The 17,217-nt window shown below is 38.3% G+C and overlaps 1 protein-coding gene across 4 annotated transcripts; it reads left to right on the top strand.

Annotated features, from left to right (window-relative positions):
• Window positions 1–89: 89 nt before the first annotated feature.
• Archease (protein archease) lies at window positions 90–16,814 on the top strand. 4 transcript variants are annotated; one of them, XM_068367327.1, is made up of 3 exons: window positions 2,758–2,856; window positions 14,895–15,105; window positions 16,220–16,813. In XM_068367327.1, the coding sequence occupies exon 3, from the start codon at window positions 16,220–16,222 to the stop codon at window positions 16,676–16,678; it is 459 nt and encodes a 152-aa protein (XP_068223428.1). In that variant the 5' UTR covers window positions 2,758–2,856; window positions 14,895–15,105; the 3' UTR covers window positions 16,679–16,813. The 4 variants fall into 4 exon arrangements, with proteins under 4 accessions (XP_068223424.1, XP_068223427.1, XP_068223425.1 ...); XM_068367323.1 differs by lacking the exons at window positions 2,758–2,856; window positions 14,895–15,105 and adding an exon at window positions 90–119 and having other exon boundaries at window positions 16,220–16,814; XM_068367326.1 differs by lacking the exons at window positions 2,758–2,856; window positions 14,895–15,105 and adding an exon at window positions 2,502–2,594.
• The last annotated feature ends 403 nt before the right edge of the window (window positions 16,815–17,217 follow it).

Below are 17,217 nucleotides of genomic sequence, written 5' to 3'. Positions count from 1 at the left end.
GTTGATGGCTTCGTAGGAGCCTCCGGTTAGGTATCCTACACCTACGGAGGTTTAGCAACGTCTGGGGCGAGATACTCTTCGTATGGAAGTTATATATATGTGACATGTGTCACAGACAGGTCTTTTCTTCGGACTTTTATGGACGCCTACGCGTTTAGTGTCGTATCTTGTGATTGTTTCCGGTTTGGAATTGCTATTTCATTATCTCGTTATCTGTTTTCTAGTCTGGGGTAGTGCCATAGCCTCTGTACCATGGTCTTCCATTGCCTTGGGTTAGAGTTCTCTTGCTTGAGGGTTCACTCGGGCACGCTGTTCTGTCTTGTTTCTCTTCCTCTTGTTTTGTTAAAGTTTTTATAGTTTATATAGGAGGTATTTATATTAATGTTACTCTTCTTAAAATTTCTATTTTTCCTTGTTTCCTTTCCTCACTGGGCTATTTTCCTTGTTGGAGCCCCTGGGCTTATAGCATCCTGGCTTTCCAATTAGGTTGTAGCTTAGCAAGTAATAATAATTATAAATGTAATGGAGTAAGGTCCGGGAAAAGAAGTACGGTTGATTAGTTTAGACTAAAGTGGTTCTTGATGTCGGTAGTAATATGGTCAATTGTAATGTTAATAACAAGTTCTGATTTACCACTATAGTTTAGATAACGTCTGAGATATATTTTTGCATTTAAATTGAACTAAATATTCCAATGGGAGTAGCCCGAAATCTTCGATATGTGTTAAAGTATGAGAAGGGACGGGGAAATAAAAATGACACCGATTATCAGATGTCGTAGAAATAAAAACATAGTTAAAATCGTTATCCTTTTTTTCACATTGTTCCAGAAATCAATGAAATGAATATTATTACAAACAATGCAATCCAAGAAAGTACCATAACCAACATATGATCGGAAAGGCAAGTTATTGCAATTAAGCACATTGCAAATTAAGTGTATGATATATGGTTTTTTTTGTAATCATGTTTTTGAAATACAATTTCTAGGTATTTGTGGTGAAACGTAATTAATTTTTATTCTGATAATTTTTAGCACCTCATTTTGCTCTTTAGTGTTTTGTCCTTAGGAAAAAAAAATCTGCTAAAAAGTAAAATTTTGCAATAGTCAAGTTCCTTTGTTTGGATAATACAATTAGGTACATATTAAATTTAATATTAACTTTATTTACTTGTGAATTTGTCAATACTCGTAGGCTACATGTATTATAGTCGAGGGGCATACCAAACTATTTCAAAGCAAATAGTTTTGTAGTTTAGCACAGTGCATTATGACTCATCTGATGCAATATAGAGTTTTCTTGTCTTTAAGGACTAATTGATAAACGCAAGCAAAAGCTGTAAAAAAATCAACAAATTACGAATATATATGCTTTGAACTTATCATGTCACGGCAGTATCATTGTGCAAGACAACGAAATGGTATTGTTTGAGCAAGTATATCATCATTATGGTGGTGTACTCAATCTTATTATGAACAGAATGCAACATTTCCTCAGTAAGTAATGTTTGATCTTCTCTGCAGTTTGCGATTCAATGCCATAATGTTTGATTTGTGAATAATTTCAGTAGAAATTCTAATGGTGAAAAAAGAAAAAAATATACTAACGTGAGCGAGAAACAATATTAAGAAACCTTGTCCAATTGTTTTGGTTACCAAAAGAACACATTAAAATACTTCTAAATTAGAATATTAAAAAGAAAAAAAAATAGAGAATTTGGTATTATTGGGCATACATGGAAATATTAGGTGCCGCTAAAAGTACAGCTAATGCTAATACTACATTAAGGGTGGAGGTAGGGGCATGTATGAAAACAAGGCTGATCCATGGTGAGAAGCTGCTGTACATAAAACAGTACCTTGATTGAGAAAAAATATATACAGGTACGAGTAGGCCTACTGTAGATACTACTAACAATAACCCTGGACATAGAAGGAAAAGAAAGAAGATGGTGGAAACAGCCAGCAAAGTGTCCCTGCAAGAATTAAACCTGGATATAAGGAAAATTAGAAGAATAACTAAATCATAGATACAATCAGAAACCTGAAAGTGGGATACAGACAAATAGAAATAGAAAGTAAAGTGAGCTTAGAAATATACAGGAAGTAAATTTAAAGAAGTATATGACAATTATTTTGCCTACATTATACTATAGAGCAAGAACAAATACGTTAACGTTAAAAATTATTAATATACACAAAGGGGCAGGTGTACATTTATTATTTTTCTGAAAATATGGAAGATTTATTTGACCAAGAATATAGATACGAAAGGTTGATTGATTGATTGATTGAAAGTTTTCTGGCATCCTGACAGATACGAAAGAAGTTAAGTAATTGAACTAAACAACCATACGAAAAATACTTAATAAGAATATTAGGATTGGTTTTAATTTAGTAATATGAATGTAGAAAATAAAGAAATTTCATACCAAATGTGGAGATAAAGACAAAAGAAAAATAAATTCAAATTTGGTAAATACATCGCGAAATTACTAGAGGAGCCGTTGCAAAGAACATACTTCGAACCTGAACCGGAATTATCATTTTACATGACTTAAGTATTGCTTTTTTTGTGTAGCTAATTAGAAAGGTATTGGCAAACTACAATATATTTAAGCATATTTGCTTACCTAGATTAACTTGTTAAATTAGGCTTAAGGATTATTTGGAATATTGGTTGAAATAGGTTAGGCCTTTGGTTCGACACCCTAAGGACAACGCAATGTTGTGAAATATCGGGGGGGGGGGGGGGGGGGCATGGTTGTTATGACGACATAATTACTTATTTCGCAATTGCTGCAACACCAAGGTCAAGACATTATCTTTAGGAGACCTCTACGTTGAATATTGAGGTAATGTGACATTTTAAAGTTACTGGCTTAAATTGTGTATTTGAGATTGCCGATTTTTGGGTATTATAGTTTGCACAACGGCGGACGTACCCTATAGGCTAGCCTTGTAGAGGTAATTTAGGTGTCGTAATTCTTAATTACTCCTTCGGTAATGCCCCGTAGGCGGAGGTAGTTATTAGGTGAAGGTAATTTACCTTGGGATAGTTCTTAAAATAGGTTAAAATTCCCCTTTTCTACGTTTCGTAATTCTTAATGACACCTTAAAAGAGGTTTAAAATTCCCCTTTTCTATATGTTTCGTAATTCTTAATGACACCTTAAAAGAGGTTTAAAATTCCCCTTTTTTATGTTTCGTATTTCTTAATGACACCTTTAAAGAGGTTTAAAATTCTCCTTTTCTTTGTTTCGTAATTCTTAATCACACCTTTGGTAATGCCACATAGGCGAAGGTAGTTATTAGGTAAGGGTAATTTTCCTTAGGATATTACTTAAAAGAGGTTTAAAATTCCCTTTTTCTATGTTGAAACCAATCATTGTCCGGCAATCTACAAACCATCCCTACCAGTATGCTAACCCAAATGAATTTAGCCATAAGTACAGTACTGAACTGGGGGTGTATGTATGATAGCAGCCACCTGTATTCATGATGATGGCTGACTGAGAATACAGCAGTTTAAGGGTAATGCCCCCCCCCTCATTAGTTAAATAGGTAAGGAAACAGCTTGTAGGTTAGGTTAGGGGGGTGGGAAGTTTGGTTAGTGTGTGTCCGTATTTTATGCTCGCTGGAGGAACTGGCCGCTGATATACAAAGGCTCACTTAACTGTAATTATGCAGTATGATTTTGGAATATAAGATTGGTTTTTATTATAGTTATAGACAGGAAAATCTCTCCTGACAAATCCGGCTTTTTCCTATAGAAATACACCCGTTTTCTTTGAAAATGGCACTTATTTTCACCGCAAATAGGTACTTAAATGGTCATATTCGGTTAAAGCATGTTATTTACTTCAGGAAAACATATTTTCTGTTCGAAATGTCCTGTCAGTAACTGTAATTTTACCTATAGATTTTCCGATAGCTTTCCATATGATTTTGATAATTTTGATGTTAATTCCTGTTGAAAATACTTGGTTAATCTATTACATTATCCCCATGTTTTATAAGTGTAGGTGGACCACATTTGAAAACCAAATACCCAAACTTATAACTAAGACCATGTAGGCCTTTAGTTGTCAATGTGTGGTTAAATTGTGTATGCTTTCTCATTGTAGCATAGGCCTCTCCATCTATTTTTCACTCTCTCTCTCTCTCTCTCTCTCTCTCTCTCTCTCTCTCTCTCTCTCTGCTGCTGACGTCAACCCTCGTTCTTACTACCTATTGTGGTCTGGTATCACTGTTTAACTGTTGAGCAATAATGTGGACAGGGCTTAAGCAATTACAATATCAACCTGTACGCTTTTGTCATGGTAAGCGGTTGTGGGTTCCAGATTGTTTCAAACTTTTTATATAAATTCCCTCACAAATATGCCTAGAGAGACCTTCTCTATTATAAATTGTGCATAAAGTGTTCTGTTTATTGCAGTTATAATTGTTATATTTTTTTAGTTTTCAATATTTTATATCATTATGGTTGCTCGATGTAACATCACGTTCTATTTTCTTAGCGTGGGAAGGTTGACTGGCGCCATTACTTTTTCCCACCCATTCCCCTAATCTGTGCAGCAGTGCATTGGTCAGTCTTACATCAGTACTATCACGTCATTCACAGATAATGGCCGCCTCTGCCAATTCTCGAGTTAGGCCTTCTGGTAGCTCTCGACTTATCAGTCCAGCCAGAAATATTGTCTACAATGTATTTACAATTGTTCCGACACGAATACAAACCTTGTTCTTTATATAGGAGTAAGACTTCAGCAAAGGTGGGGCACTGCTGTTTAAACTTTTAAAAAGGTGTCAACAACTATATAAGTTGTTACCAGTCACTACAACTCCATTTTGATTCCAGCAGTCAGTGGAGATAGACCTCTGTCCTTGCTGGCTGGACACTGGAAAAAATACCAGCTTTATTCTTGAAATTTCTGGGATATTGTACTTGTGGTGGGAACGTGATTAATACTATCATGGCATGGCAGCAGATTGTTCCCACCCTGTGACTGTGAGTTTAGAACTGTTTTCACTCACATTCAGGTTTATTGAAAGCTTTATGCATAGAGGCTCCTTGTACGAGCAATTGTTCGTACAATTAGATGATAATATCCTCCTCACTAAAGGAGTCAGTAAGCTGATGACGATTGAATAAAAGAAAACGCCATTTTCTTTATTAAACAAGTACTGTACTGTATTGTAATTTTTAAAGACTGATTGGTAGTTTTCAGTAGATACTCCTACAGTCTTTTCTCTTCCTGTGGGAGAGATAAAGTTAGCTACTCAACGAGGATGAAGAAACTACAATAGTTTGAATGCTATTGATTTTTCTCCCCGTCAGTCCATTACGATCATCTCATCTCTATTTCACTCTTGCTCTTTGTAAGCAAATATTGGAGCGACACCGCGATGTGAGCAGCTTTGAAACGTTTCCAATTCAGATTGTTTTCACTGATCTATTTAGCGATTGCTCACTGTTCAGTAGCTCCATTTCTATGGTTTGCTTTCCAATTATATCTTTTATAGATGTACTACTAGGGGTGCACACGTTCTTTTAAGAGAGCGGCATAACATGAGTAATTGATTGCAAGTTGCAGTTGCTCAATTGATTGTTTGTTATCAGTCGCATACCATTCAACTACTCTTGATCGGTTATACACCCTCTCACCTGTCTGCCCTGAGAAGTAACACTTTCAACCCATTAATTATAGCCTGAAGTAAAAAGGTGTGTCAGTTAATGGGTAAAAGGTACAATACTCAGGTTTGTAACACTACAGAATTTAAGGAAATGCATTTACTTCCCAAGGGCTCTAACAGGCAGGGTGCTGATTTAGTACTTACATACTCTTCTCAGAGCTGTTACTTGCTAGTGCTCTTCTCGCTTTTGTCATGTCAATTTGTTGCCTCCCCGTTTACTATTGTATAGTCTTTGAATGAATAGTAGGAATATGCGCAAGTATAGAGATCATGCTCCGTTAGCTCAGTCGAAGGGTGGATGCTGACTCCGATAGGAAATTATAACAACACATACAAGCTTATCAGATCCCCTGAACAGGGGTAGTATGTTAAAGGCCATCGCTGCCTCCTCCAAAACATGTAGCGACATGTGGAAGGATACCTACATCCTGTATAGAAGACTGGGGGAGTCACGCATTGGAGCTTGGAACTGGGAACACAAAGCTAGCAGGCTTACCTGCTTTCACAGGCAGGTCTGCAGCACAGTGGTCTTGCAAAACTCAGCGAGTCTACTGCTCACAGGTGTCTGTGTTAGCACTCTATGTATGATCGATACCGTTCTCGCCTGGCTAGTTTGAGAGTGCAGCAGGATATTTGCTTGCACGCTCAAATAATCCACCTTTGTCTTGTGCTTGCTCACACACTGTTCAGCCTGTTCTGCCTGGTGAGGTAGTGCCAGGAAGAGCGCGTATCGGAGTCATGCTCACGCTCCCATGATAGCACGACTAGCACAACCTGCTTGCCTATAATCAGCTGAGCTTGTCTCGCCAATGGGGTGGAGAGTGTGATCATCTAGTACAAGGCTTGCATTTCCCTTGAAAGTGGTGTTCTCGCAAGGCCCGCTTTATTGCATGGGGAATCAGTGATGGTCATAGCCCTTTGGGCAGAGGTGCTGACCATGGTAGAGAAGACAATTCTATACATCTGCAATGGATCCTCAGGTTTCTGTTCTCGACTCCTTCTTGTCGAGAAGCTGGGGAAGTCTTAAGACTCCGGCCAAAATGGAGACCGTAGCACGATCAGATATGTTATACTTCATGCTTACGAGGTCCAGATCCCAGTCTATCCTGGCTTCGAGATTACCTTCAGTTCATGGTAGCAAACAAGGTATACCAGTTCAGGGTGTTGTGGCATGATTCATTAATTCATTAACAGCCCCACAGGTGTTCACCATGATCTCCTTAGTTTCTGCTTAGGCCCTAAACAGATCTTGGTATACCTAGGCTTGAATTTAGATAGTTTGAAGAAAAGTGTCCCTGTTCACAGGATTGCCTTATGAGGTTGCAAGAGTAGCTTTCCTGTTTTCAGACAATTCTCTTGGCAAGCCCACCCGTGGCAAAAACTGTTGAGACACCTAGCCTTCGTCGAGCACCTGATTCAGAAGTCAATTTTGGACAGGTTCCATACAGTGGCAACGCAAGGCCTTCTAGTCGCAAAACAAGGTCCCCCTGAATGAAGTTTCGATAGAGGAGATTAAGGACTGAACCTTATTGGTGACTTTCAAACACCAACCTTGGCAGGGCGCAGACTTTCTGTTTTCCCTTCCGAAACTTATGATATTCACAGGCACATCAAGGTTAGGGAGCCCCACTGGCTCCAACATGGAGTGTCTAGTCATTGATCCAATGTATATTGGAATTGCCACATCACCATACTAAATTTTAGTGGTGGTTCACTAACGGTAGACTTTTTGCATCGTCCCATAAACAGAAATTCCCGGAATCTTATGCCCCAATGATGTTCCTCGGTAATATTAAGAGATGTGGCGTTAGAGGATGTTTACAGTGAACCCTCGCTACTTCGCGGTTCGACCATCGCGGATTCACCACTTCGCGGATTATTTCCATAACCCATATATATACAGTAATATATATATATATATATATATATATATATGTATTTATGTATATATGTATGTATGTATATGTGTAGGTATGTATATGTGTATACATATACAGTGATACCTCGGTACTCGACCATAATCCGTTCGAGATCCGTGTTCGACCTCCGATTTGTTCGAGTACCGAATTTTTTTTCCCCATAAGAAATAATGGTATATATTCTATTCCGTTCCCAAGCACTCGAACAGGCCCAAAATATTAATAAAACGTGTACCTAAACAACAATAATTATCTAAATGTGTATGAAATTGGTCAGAAAATCCTATAAAACAATTTTAAACCATTTACTGTACTAAAATAAAACAATTTTAAACCATTTTCTGTACTGTAGTGAACATACCTTTGAGCAGCGGTTCGATGGCATACAGGGATGGATGTGGAGAGGATGGAAGGGGGAGGTTACTGCTTGGAAGGAGAGTCCCCTTCCATGATGTGGCGGGGTAGTTCTCCTTCAGGAGTTATTTCTCTCTCCAATGAAAGGGTGGGCAGATCTATTTCAGGGGTTTCTTCTCTTCTTTGTCTCTTCTTTGGAGGAGAAACAGGCTTTGATGTAGCAGCTTTCTTTTCTTTTGTGAAAAACTGGTCTATTGTTAATTGTTTCTTCCTCCTCTGCAGTATTTTTCGAAAATGATACATGACACTATCATTAAACATATGCACTGCCCGGTTTGCTACTGCAATTTCTGGGTGGTATTTTTCAGCAAAAGCCTGCACATCTGCCCACTTGGAACAAATTTCATTGATGAGAGAACTTGGAACATCCTCCCTTACCTCATCCTCTTCTGAAGATTCCTGCTCCACAATCAGATCCTGCTGCTGTTGTTGTTGCAGGTGCAACAATTCCTCCACAGTCAACTCGGTAGAATGGCTTTCTACAAGCTCATCAATATCATCCTTGTCGACCTCAAGCCCCAAACTCCTGCCCATGACAACAATTTCCTCAACGACATCAGTGTCATCAGAAATTACAGGGGTAGCAGTGCTTGGACCCGCCTCTGGTTGGAAACCTTCAAACTCCCTCTCTGTGACACATGATGGCCACAGCTTACGCCAGGCAGAGTTCAATGTCCTATAGGTCACACCTCGCCAAGCTTGGTCAATCATGTTAACAGAGTTGAGGATGCTGAAGTGTTCCTTCCAGAATTCCTTTAGGGTCAACTTCGTGTCACTGGTCACTTCAAAACACTTTCTGAAAAGGGCCTTGGTATAGAGTTTTTTGAAGTTTGAAATGACCTGTTGGTCCATGGGCTGGAGTATGGGAGTAGTATTGGGGGGCAAGAATTTGATTTTGATAAAGCTGTATTCTTCTTTCAAGTCATCCTCGAGACCTGGAGGATGTGCAGGAGCATTGTCCATAACCAGAAGACATTTCATTGGCAAGCTCTTTTCAATGAGGTAAGCCTTAACCTGGGGGGCAAACACTTCGTTTATCCACTCAGTAAAGAATTGTCTTGTGACCCAAGATTTAGTGTTCGAGCGCCACATAACTGGTAGTGCACTTTTACAAATATTATTTCGTTTGAACACCCGGGGGTTGTCCGAGTGGTACACTAACAAGGGTTTGATCTTGCAATCGCCACTTGCATTTGCACACAGCAACAATGTTAGCCTATCTTTCATTGGCTTGTGACCTGGCATCTTCGTCTCGTCCTTGGTAATGTACGTATTGGCTGGCATTTTCTTCCAAAATAACCCAGTCTCATCACAATTAAAGACTTGTTGTGCGATCAAATTTTGTTCATTTATGTACCGATCGAATTCCCCCACGTATTTATCGGCTGCAATTTGATCCGAACTAGCTGCCTCCCCATGCCTAGTAACACGATGAATACCTGTTCTATTACGAAACTTTTCAAACCAACCCCTGCTCGCTTTAAATGTAAATGAATCACTTTCACTGGTACTCGGACTTTTCTTCACTAATTCTTCATAGATATGCAACGCTTTTTCACAAATGAACGCTTCACTAACACTTTCCCCGGCCAACTGTTTTTCTTTAATAAATATTAAAAGCAACTTTTCCATCTCCTCAATCACTTGTGGCCTTTGCTTAGTTACCGCCGTAACTCCCGTTGCAACATTCGCCTTCTTAATCATTTCTTTATGCTTTAAAAACGTAGAAATGGTCGACTTCGCCATTCCGTATTCTACCGCTAAATCGGACACTCGTACACCATTCTCATATTTCGCTATAATTTCCTTCTTCAACTCGATCGTTGTTCGCACTGTTTTCCTCTTCTCCTTCCCCTTAACACTCATTACTTTCTTGGGACTCATTATGAAAGCTAAAAAAGCAATTAAAAGCACTGAAAATCACTAAATCACAACGAATGCTGATCGCGCGTTGTCTGAGTGACGCTCTCGAGAGAACTGATGCTTCCCGAACAAGCGAGAGTGGCCGAGATGGCGCGATCATCACAAAGCCCATGCGGTCGTCACGTGTTCGGCTGGTCGAGTACCGAATTTTTGGTCGAGCACCGCAGCAAAAATTTCTCGAAAATTTTGGTCGAACTCCGAATTGTTCGAGTATAGAGTCGTTCGACTACCGAGGTATCACTGTAATAATAATAATAATGTTTATTGGACAAAAGATATTTACATTCAAAGATTTACAAAAAGAAAAAAAAGACTCAGTCCATATATACACACACACACACACATATATATATATATATATATATATATATATATATATATATATATATATATACTGTATATATCTAAAGTAGGAAGATGTGATGTAGTTCTACTGGAAAAGTATGGGAAATATGTCTGGGTAATAAGCAAAGCTCTCCCTCCAGTTTGTTTCTTCATTATGATCAGAGATAAACGTAAACAAAACATTGGTTGCCATTTTTTATCGTGCTTTTTAGCGTGTTTAGGAAACGCGTGATATAAAATCGCCTTTAATATTTGTGCCTGTTTTAGTTTAGGGTACTGTAGTACATGCATTAAGTGTTCTGTACATTAAAGGGTAGTTTGTTAACAGTACTACGTACAAGGGAAGGTTTTAAAAGTCTGAATATACATGTTGAATAAGTAGGTAAATATGGTGTCACTACTTCGCGGATTTTCACCTATCGCGGCCGCGTCTGGAACCTATCTACCGCGATAAACGAGGGTTCACTGTATCAACATCCTTGGGACATGGTCGAGGTCTATGCCTTTTCCCCATTTTGCCTATTAAAGAAGGTTTTAAACAGTGTTAGATTGACTTTTAACCTTAATATGACTCTCATTGCTCCACTGTGTCTTCAAGTAGAGTGATACAATGTCCTTCCACTTCCACTGTTGGGGTTTCCGAGGGAGTTACTTCCCTTTGTAGACTGGTTACTACAACCGCACGCCTGGGTCTTCCACAATTCAGTGGAGTTCCTACATCTTCCTGTTTGGAGGTTATCCAGCATCTTCTCTTGCAGAGAGGGTTTTGTGAAAGCAAAACTGGTGTCTAGATACCTCAAGAGAGCATCTTCCTCAGTTTATCAAGTAAAATGAGCCTTGTTTTTGTGGTTGTTATTGTTGGGAAGGGTGTCACTCTCCCCTTGCTGCTCTCTACCCATGATAGCCTATTTTACTGTTCCTTGAGAGGTAAAACTCTGCTCAGTATCAGCAGTGAAATGCTATAGCTCGGCCTGGGGACAGATCTTGAGGCTGAATGGGGTTGACCTTTTCCTCTTCAAGAGAGCTGTATATGCACACTCGAAGTTGAAAATAGGTCAGCCCTTTGTCAAAAGGGAGACCTTCGGCCTGGGAAGGTTCTACTTTCCATAGAGAAGACTTCGTATGAACTATTGTCCTTGGTGACAGACCAAAGCTTTCATTGGAAGCAGTCTTTTTTTCTCACTGACCTCAACTAGGATGGTTAGCAATAGCTATGGTTTCTTCTGCAACGTTGCTTAGTCAAGAAGATGGCAACAAAGCTATTCAGTTTCCATTCATTCTTGACTTTGTGGCTGACTCAAAATACACTGATACTTGGTACCAGATCTCATCTTGTCAGATGTGGAGTCTTAAGGAAGGGTTTAAGACGCTGCCTAAGCTACACCGTCCCCAAAGGAACATCTCTGTGTTAGCGACACTAGAGATAAGAAGATGACTAAGAACACGATCTCTGTGTAACCCAGAGAGGTCAGTGTGTTTCAAACCTTCCTCTTCCTCCCAAAGTCGACATTCCAGACCTCACAATGTCAGGGGTGTAATCACGTCCTTGGCATTCAGTAAGATCCTTTTTTGCGATGCAGGTTTTACAAGTGGGCCTCTAGAAGCATCAAACAACTAAACAGCCCACTACTTGTAAGAGGTGACACACAGGTTCCTATAGACATGTAGATATTCAGAAAATGGTCTTGCTACTTTTAAGCACTCAATCAAGGACAGTAATTATGGTTTTCGTCTGGGATGGATGTAAAAGAATAGCTGGATCTTTCTTTTCTTCATATTTCCATTTTAGGGTTACAGCATGATTTTGTCGACAACAGTTAGACCCATGTAGCTGGTAGCTATTATATTGCATATAGACTGTATTGTATTTTATAAGTTACATCCCACACTTCTTATGAAGGAAAGTGTGGTGTGTCTGGGTAAACCACAGTGTGCGGACTTGCAAACTTTTTAGGTGTATTTTTCCTGAGACATAGCCACAGATGTGTTATTATACTAGCTTACCAATAGTGCACGGGCCATTGACCCGCTTGCAGTGTCAAGCCGCTGATTAACGAGGTGTCAAGATTCTCATTCCCTATGCATTATCATGCTTGAGTGTAGAAATCTCGGGTAAAGGTTTCCAGTTGGAAAGGGGACTTCCATGTACCGTAGGGCGAGTCTCCTATGTAAAGACGAAGGTTTGTGTATTCGTGTTGGAGCAAATTTGTATTTTTCCTAACTATACAAACCTCTGGTGCCTTATGACCGCGGAGGTAGCAGCAGTAGGGGATTCAGCATTATGAAGCTTCATCTGTGGTGGATAACAGGGGAGGGTGGGCTGTGGCACCCTAGCAGTACCAGCTGAACTCGGTTGAGTCCCTTGTCAGGCTGGGAGGAACGTAGAGAGTAGAGGTCTCCTTTTTGTTTTGTTTCATTTGTTGATGTCGGCTACCCCCCAAAATTGGGGGGAGTGCCTTGGTATATGTATGTACAAACCTGTGATCTTTACACAAATGTTACCCACCATCACCTATCCTCGGAAGTCCTGTCTGTAATCAAAGTGGAGTCGTAGTGAGTAAGCAAGGCAGTTTTTTCCCCCTATCGACTTGTTAAAAGTTTTAACAACAGTGTTTCAACTTCGCTGACGTCATACTCCTATGTAAAGAACTAGTTAGCAAAAATGCAAATTACTTCCAAATTTGTCATACCTGTATTTTGATAAGGAGAAAAGTGAGGTAGTTGGAGCTACATAAAAAAAAATAATTAAGAGAGCTATTGATGATACAAAACATCTGATATAGTACCCTGATTTATGTTCAGATTGAATTTACTTAGATGAAGTGTGGTACAAGGATGCATTTTCATCTACCTTAACACAGGATGCCGAGTCTTACTTGACCAGGTCCTGTATGGTGTTACTGCTGTCAGTGCAACGCATGTGGTGTGCTTTAGGCATTTCTAAAGGGCCTTTACGCATCCATAGCTGTACTTCGTTATTAACCTTCTCCTTTACCTCTGTTGTCACTTCTTTTTTTTCATCTTGCTATCCAACATTCTATTTCTTACTTTATATTCCAACTGGGGGTTGAATGGCCTTCCTGGTTGTAGTTCAGTGCTAGATAGGCCAAAGTTCATAAATTCATCCTATCTATCTATGGGATGAGGCCTTTGACTCCTTGGAACCTTCAAACCTAACCTAACATAGGGGAGTGTAGATCACTTAGTGAAATACAAGATTGCATTGTACCTTAACTTACCCTTTTTTGTAGGTTTTGTACATACCTCTCACCTTAGCCATTATTATTGAACAGTCCATACACCATTAATAAAAATTTTCCTATGACAAAGTTTATGATTTTATAACACTGATCATGTCATTTTTGTTAATAGCTGCGATCTTTCACAAGTGAATATTGTCTCGAGAGACTTGCTGGATAATTTTTTGCAAGAACTGTAACGATGTCTTCAAAATATCATTACTTGATACTTTCAGAGAAGAGTTGTTGAGGATTGGTTAGTGAAATGTATAGGTAGAGGAATACAGTACTATACTACTGAATTGGGATAGTTGAATTCCTTCTTTATACCTTATGGCTTGATCTGTTGAAACAAGGTACTCTTCTCCCTGAAAAGCACCTATTTCTTGCACATGCTTCTGTGTAGAATATTTTTTTCTCATTATTCCAGCTGTGACCAAGTTGTGGAATGATCTTCCTAATCAGGTAGTTGAATCAGTAGAACTTCAAAAGCTAAAACTTACAGCAAATGTTTTTATGTGAAACAAGCTGACATAAGTCTTTTTATAGTTTATATATGTTAGGCTGGGAGGAACGTAGAGCGTAGAGGTCCCCTTTTTTGTTTTTGTTTCATTTGTTGATGTCGGCTACTCCCCAAAATTGGGGGAAGTGCCTTGGTCAATGTATGTATGTCTATGAAACATCTGTTTTAATGTTGTATTTAAAATATTTTAATTGTTTATTAATTCTTACATCGTTTATTTCATTATTTCCTTTACTCAATGGGTTATTTTTCCCTGTTGGAGCCCTAGGGCATATAGCATCTTGCTTTTCCAACGAGGGTTGTAGCTTAGCTAGTAATAATAATTACCCTGAATTTTACTAGTGATTGACAAGTACCCTGCTATATTTTATCACCATCCCTTTAATGGTCATCACTGGATTTTTTCAGGTAACTTGTTACTTTATTACCATCCCTGTAATAGGGCCTTCCTTGTTACTAGTTTCTCATTGCTCTCTTTTGCTGTGAATACCGAGTAATCCTCATCTCACCTGGTATAAACGGTTGGACAATTGTACCAAGTTTATCTTTTCTAATAACTGTTGGGACATAACAAATCTAGCAACATCTTTGTGTGCGTTAATAACAAAACAGGCTTAGGGACAGTTCTGTTTTTACTAAATAGTTTGTAGGTTGTATCTTAGCTAGTAATAATACTTACCATGAATTTTACTAGTGATTGACAAGTAACATGATATATTTTATTAATAGGCCTTTAATGGTCATCAATGGAATTTTCAGGGAACCTGTTACTTTATTACTGTCCCTGTAATGGGTCCTGCCTTGTTACTTGTTTCTCATTGCTCGCTTTTGCAGTGAATACTTGAGTAATCCTCATCCCACCTGGTGTAAACGGGTGGACAGTCGTACCAAGTTTAGCTGTTGGGACATAACAAATAGCAACATCTTTGTGTGGGTTAATAACAAAACTCGCTTAGGGACAGTTCTGTTTTTACTGAATAGTGCCGTTGCGATCAGCTCAACTTTACTTCTATCGTTTCTAATAAGTAGAAATTAACTAAGTAAGGTGAGATTTTGTCTTGTCTAAATATGATGGATTAATGTCTTAATGCACATTTTCATGCCTTTTTTATATATACAGTAAGTATATGGAAACCATTGTTGTACGGTAAGTTTCCTCTACCTCCCATGTGATTAATAAGATTATGTAATAACTTTCTTGAAAGCACAGGCTGAAGCTGACTTGAAGGTTTTAATAAACTTGTTCGTGTTTGAGGTGTCATTCACTTTAGTTATAAATTATTTTAGCGTATCCTTCAGGTACTGAAAGTTGGTAACAGAATTTAGTAAAGCATTGGGTTACATCTTCAAAATATATAGACTTTTTTTGCAAAAAGCTAGAACATCCTGACAAACTTTGACATTTATTTATATGCTTATATATAAATATTAGTGAATACATCTTAAAAAAATAGACTTTTTTGCAAAAAGCTAGAACTTCATGACAAACTTTGACATTTATTTATATGCTTACATATAAAAATTAGTGAATACTGTCTGCTGTAGTACTGCTTCTGTTTTATGCAGAGTAAAGTCGAGTACAGAAAATCTCCAACTTACAAGCATCCGTACATACAAACACAAATCCAACTAAAAATAACAAAGATAAGATTCAGGTTAGGCCTAATACCTAGGCCAAAATTTAACAACTTTAGACTTACAAACAGCTTCTTGGAACATATTAAGTTTGTAAGTTTAGGGTCTTCTGTACAATTTTTATACTGATTCTTAACCCTTTTACCCCCAAAGGACGTACTTGTACGTTTCATAAAACTCATCCCTTTATCACCATGGACGTAACGGTACGTCCTTGCAAAAAACTGCTACTGTATTTACATTTTTTTTTTTTGCATATTTTTTAAAACTTTTTGAGAAACTTCAGGCATTTTCCAAAAGAATGAGACCAACTTGACCTCTCTATGACAAAAATTAAGGCTGTTAGAGCAATTTAAAAAAAATATATAGCAAAATGTGCTTGGAAAAAAAAAACCCTGGGGGTTAAGGGTTGGAAAGTTCCAGATAGCCTGGGGGTAAAAGGGTTATCTGACAGGGAAATGATAAATTATCTGTTGTGTAAAGCTTTGTGGAATACGGCATTTGACTTATTAATATACTTACAGATGGAATTCACTCCAGAGGAGTTGGAAATACCTGCGTGCAAGTACGAGTACCTTGATCATCCTGCAGACGTGCAAATTCACAGCTGGGGCGATGACCTTAAAGAAGCCTTCGAGCAGGCCGCTGTTGCTATGTTCGGCTACATGACCGAGATTGACAGAGTGGAAATACTGGAAAAGCAAGAATTTGAAGCAGATGGGGATGACATGGAAGGCCTTCTCTTTCACTTTCTAGATGAATGCCTGTACATATTTTCAGCCGAGCGGTTTCTCATAGCTAAAAAGGTGGTTATAAATGAGTTTGATAAAGAAAACTTTTCGATCAAAGCCACAATATATGGTGAAGAATTTGATTTGCAGAAGCACCCACAGGGAACAGAGGTAAAAGCTATTACTTATGCTAGTATGCAAATATACGATAAGGACGATCAACATGAGTTATTTGTCATTATAGACATTTGATAAAATTGTCATTTTATTTCTCATATGTGGTTGTGATAGAAGTATTGATTCTATTGTCCATTTTTAATGTTTGCTCTTCTTGAGCAGTTACGGTAAATAAAGAACCGAATTAATTTGAACAAACTTGGACATTATTCCCTTAACTTTTTTTTTTTTTTTACTGTTTTTCAGTTGGAAAACTTCATAATTTATGGTATCAATTAGCTATTTTCCTTTTAAATGTTTTTATATTAACTCTTCTCTTTACAGGCTTAAAAATGAAATAAGTTTTCTCTACTTATCTTTATCAGTTTTCTGCCTTCAGACTAGGTCTTCATATATCACCCTTCTCCCCTTCGATTTCCTCAGCCTTCCTGCCTCGTCCATTTTCACTTTTTTTCTGGCTGACTGTTCCCCATCCTTTAATCATTGTCTCTAAACCATCAATGTTTAATTCCCAGTATTTTTTTCCGTGCTATGCAAATGATTTAAAGATTACGTCTCACATAAGTCTGGGTCATAATCTTTAGGTCTGAGTTGAAGGTCGTCACATGTAAGTA

This window comes from Palaemon carinicauda, chromosome 45, assembly GCF_036898095.1.
Source record: "Palaemon carinicauda isolate YSFRI2023 chromosome 45, ASM3689809v2, whole genome shotgun sequence".
Taxonomy (NCBI): domain Eukaryota; kingdom Metazoa; phylum Arthropoda; class Malacostraca; order Decapoda; family Palaemonidae; genus Palaemon; species Palaemon carinicauda.
This window is presented reverse-complemented; position numbering and strand designations above follow the sequence as displayed.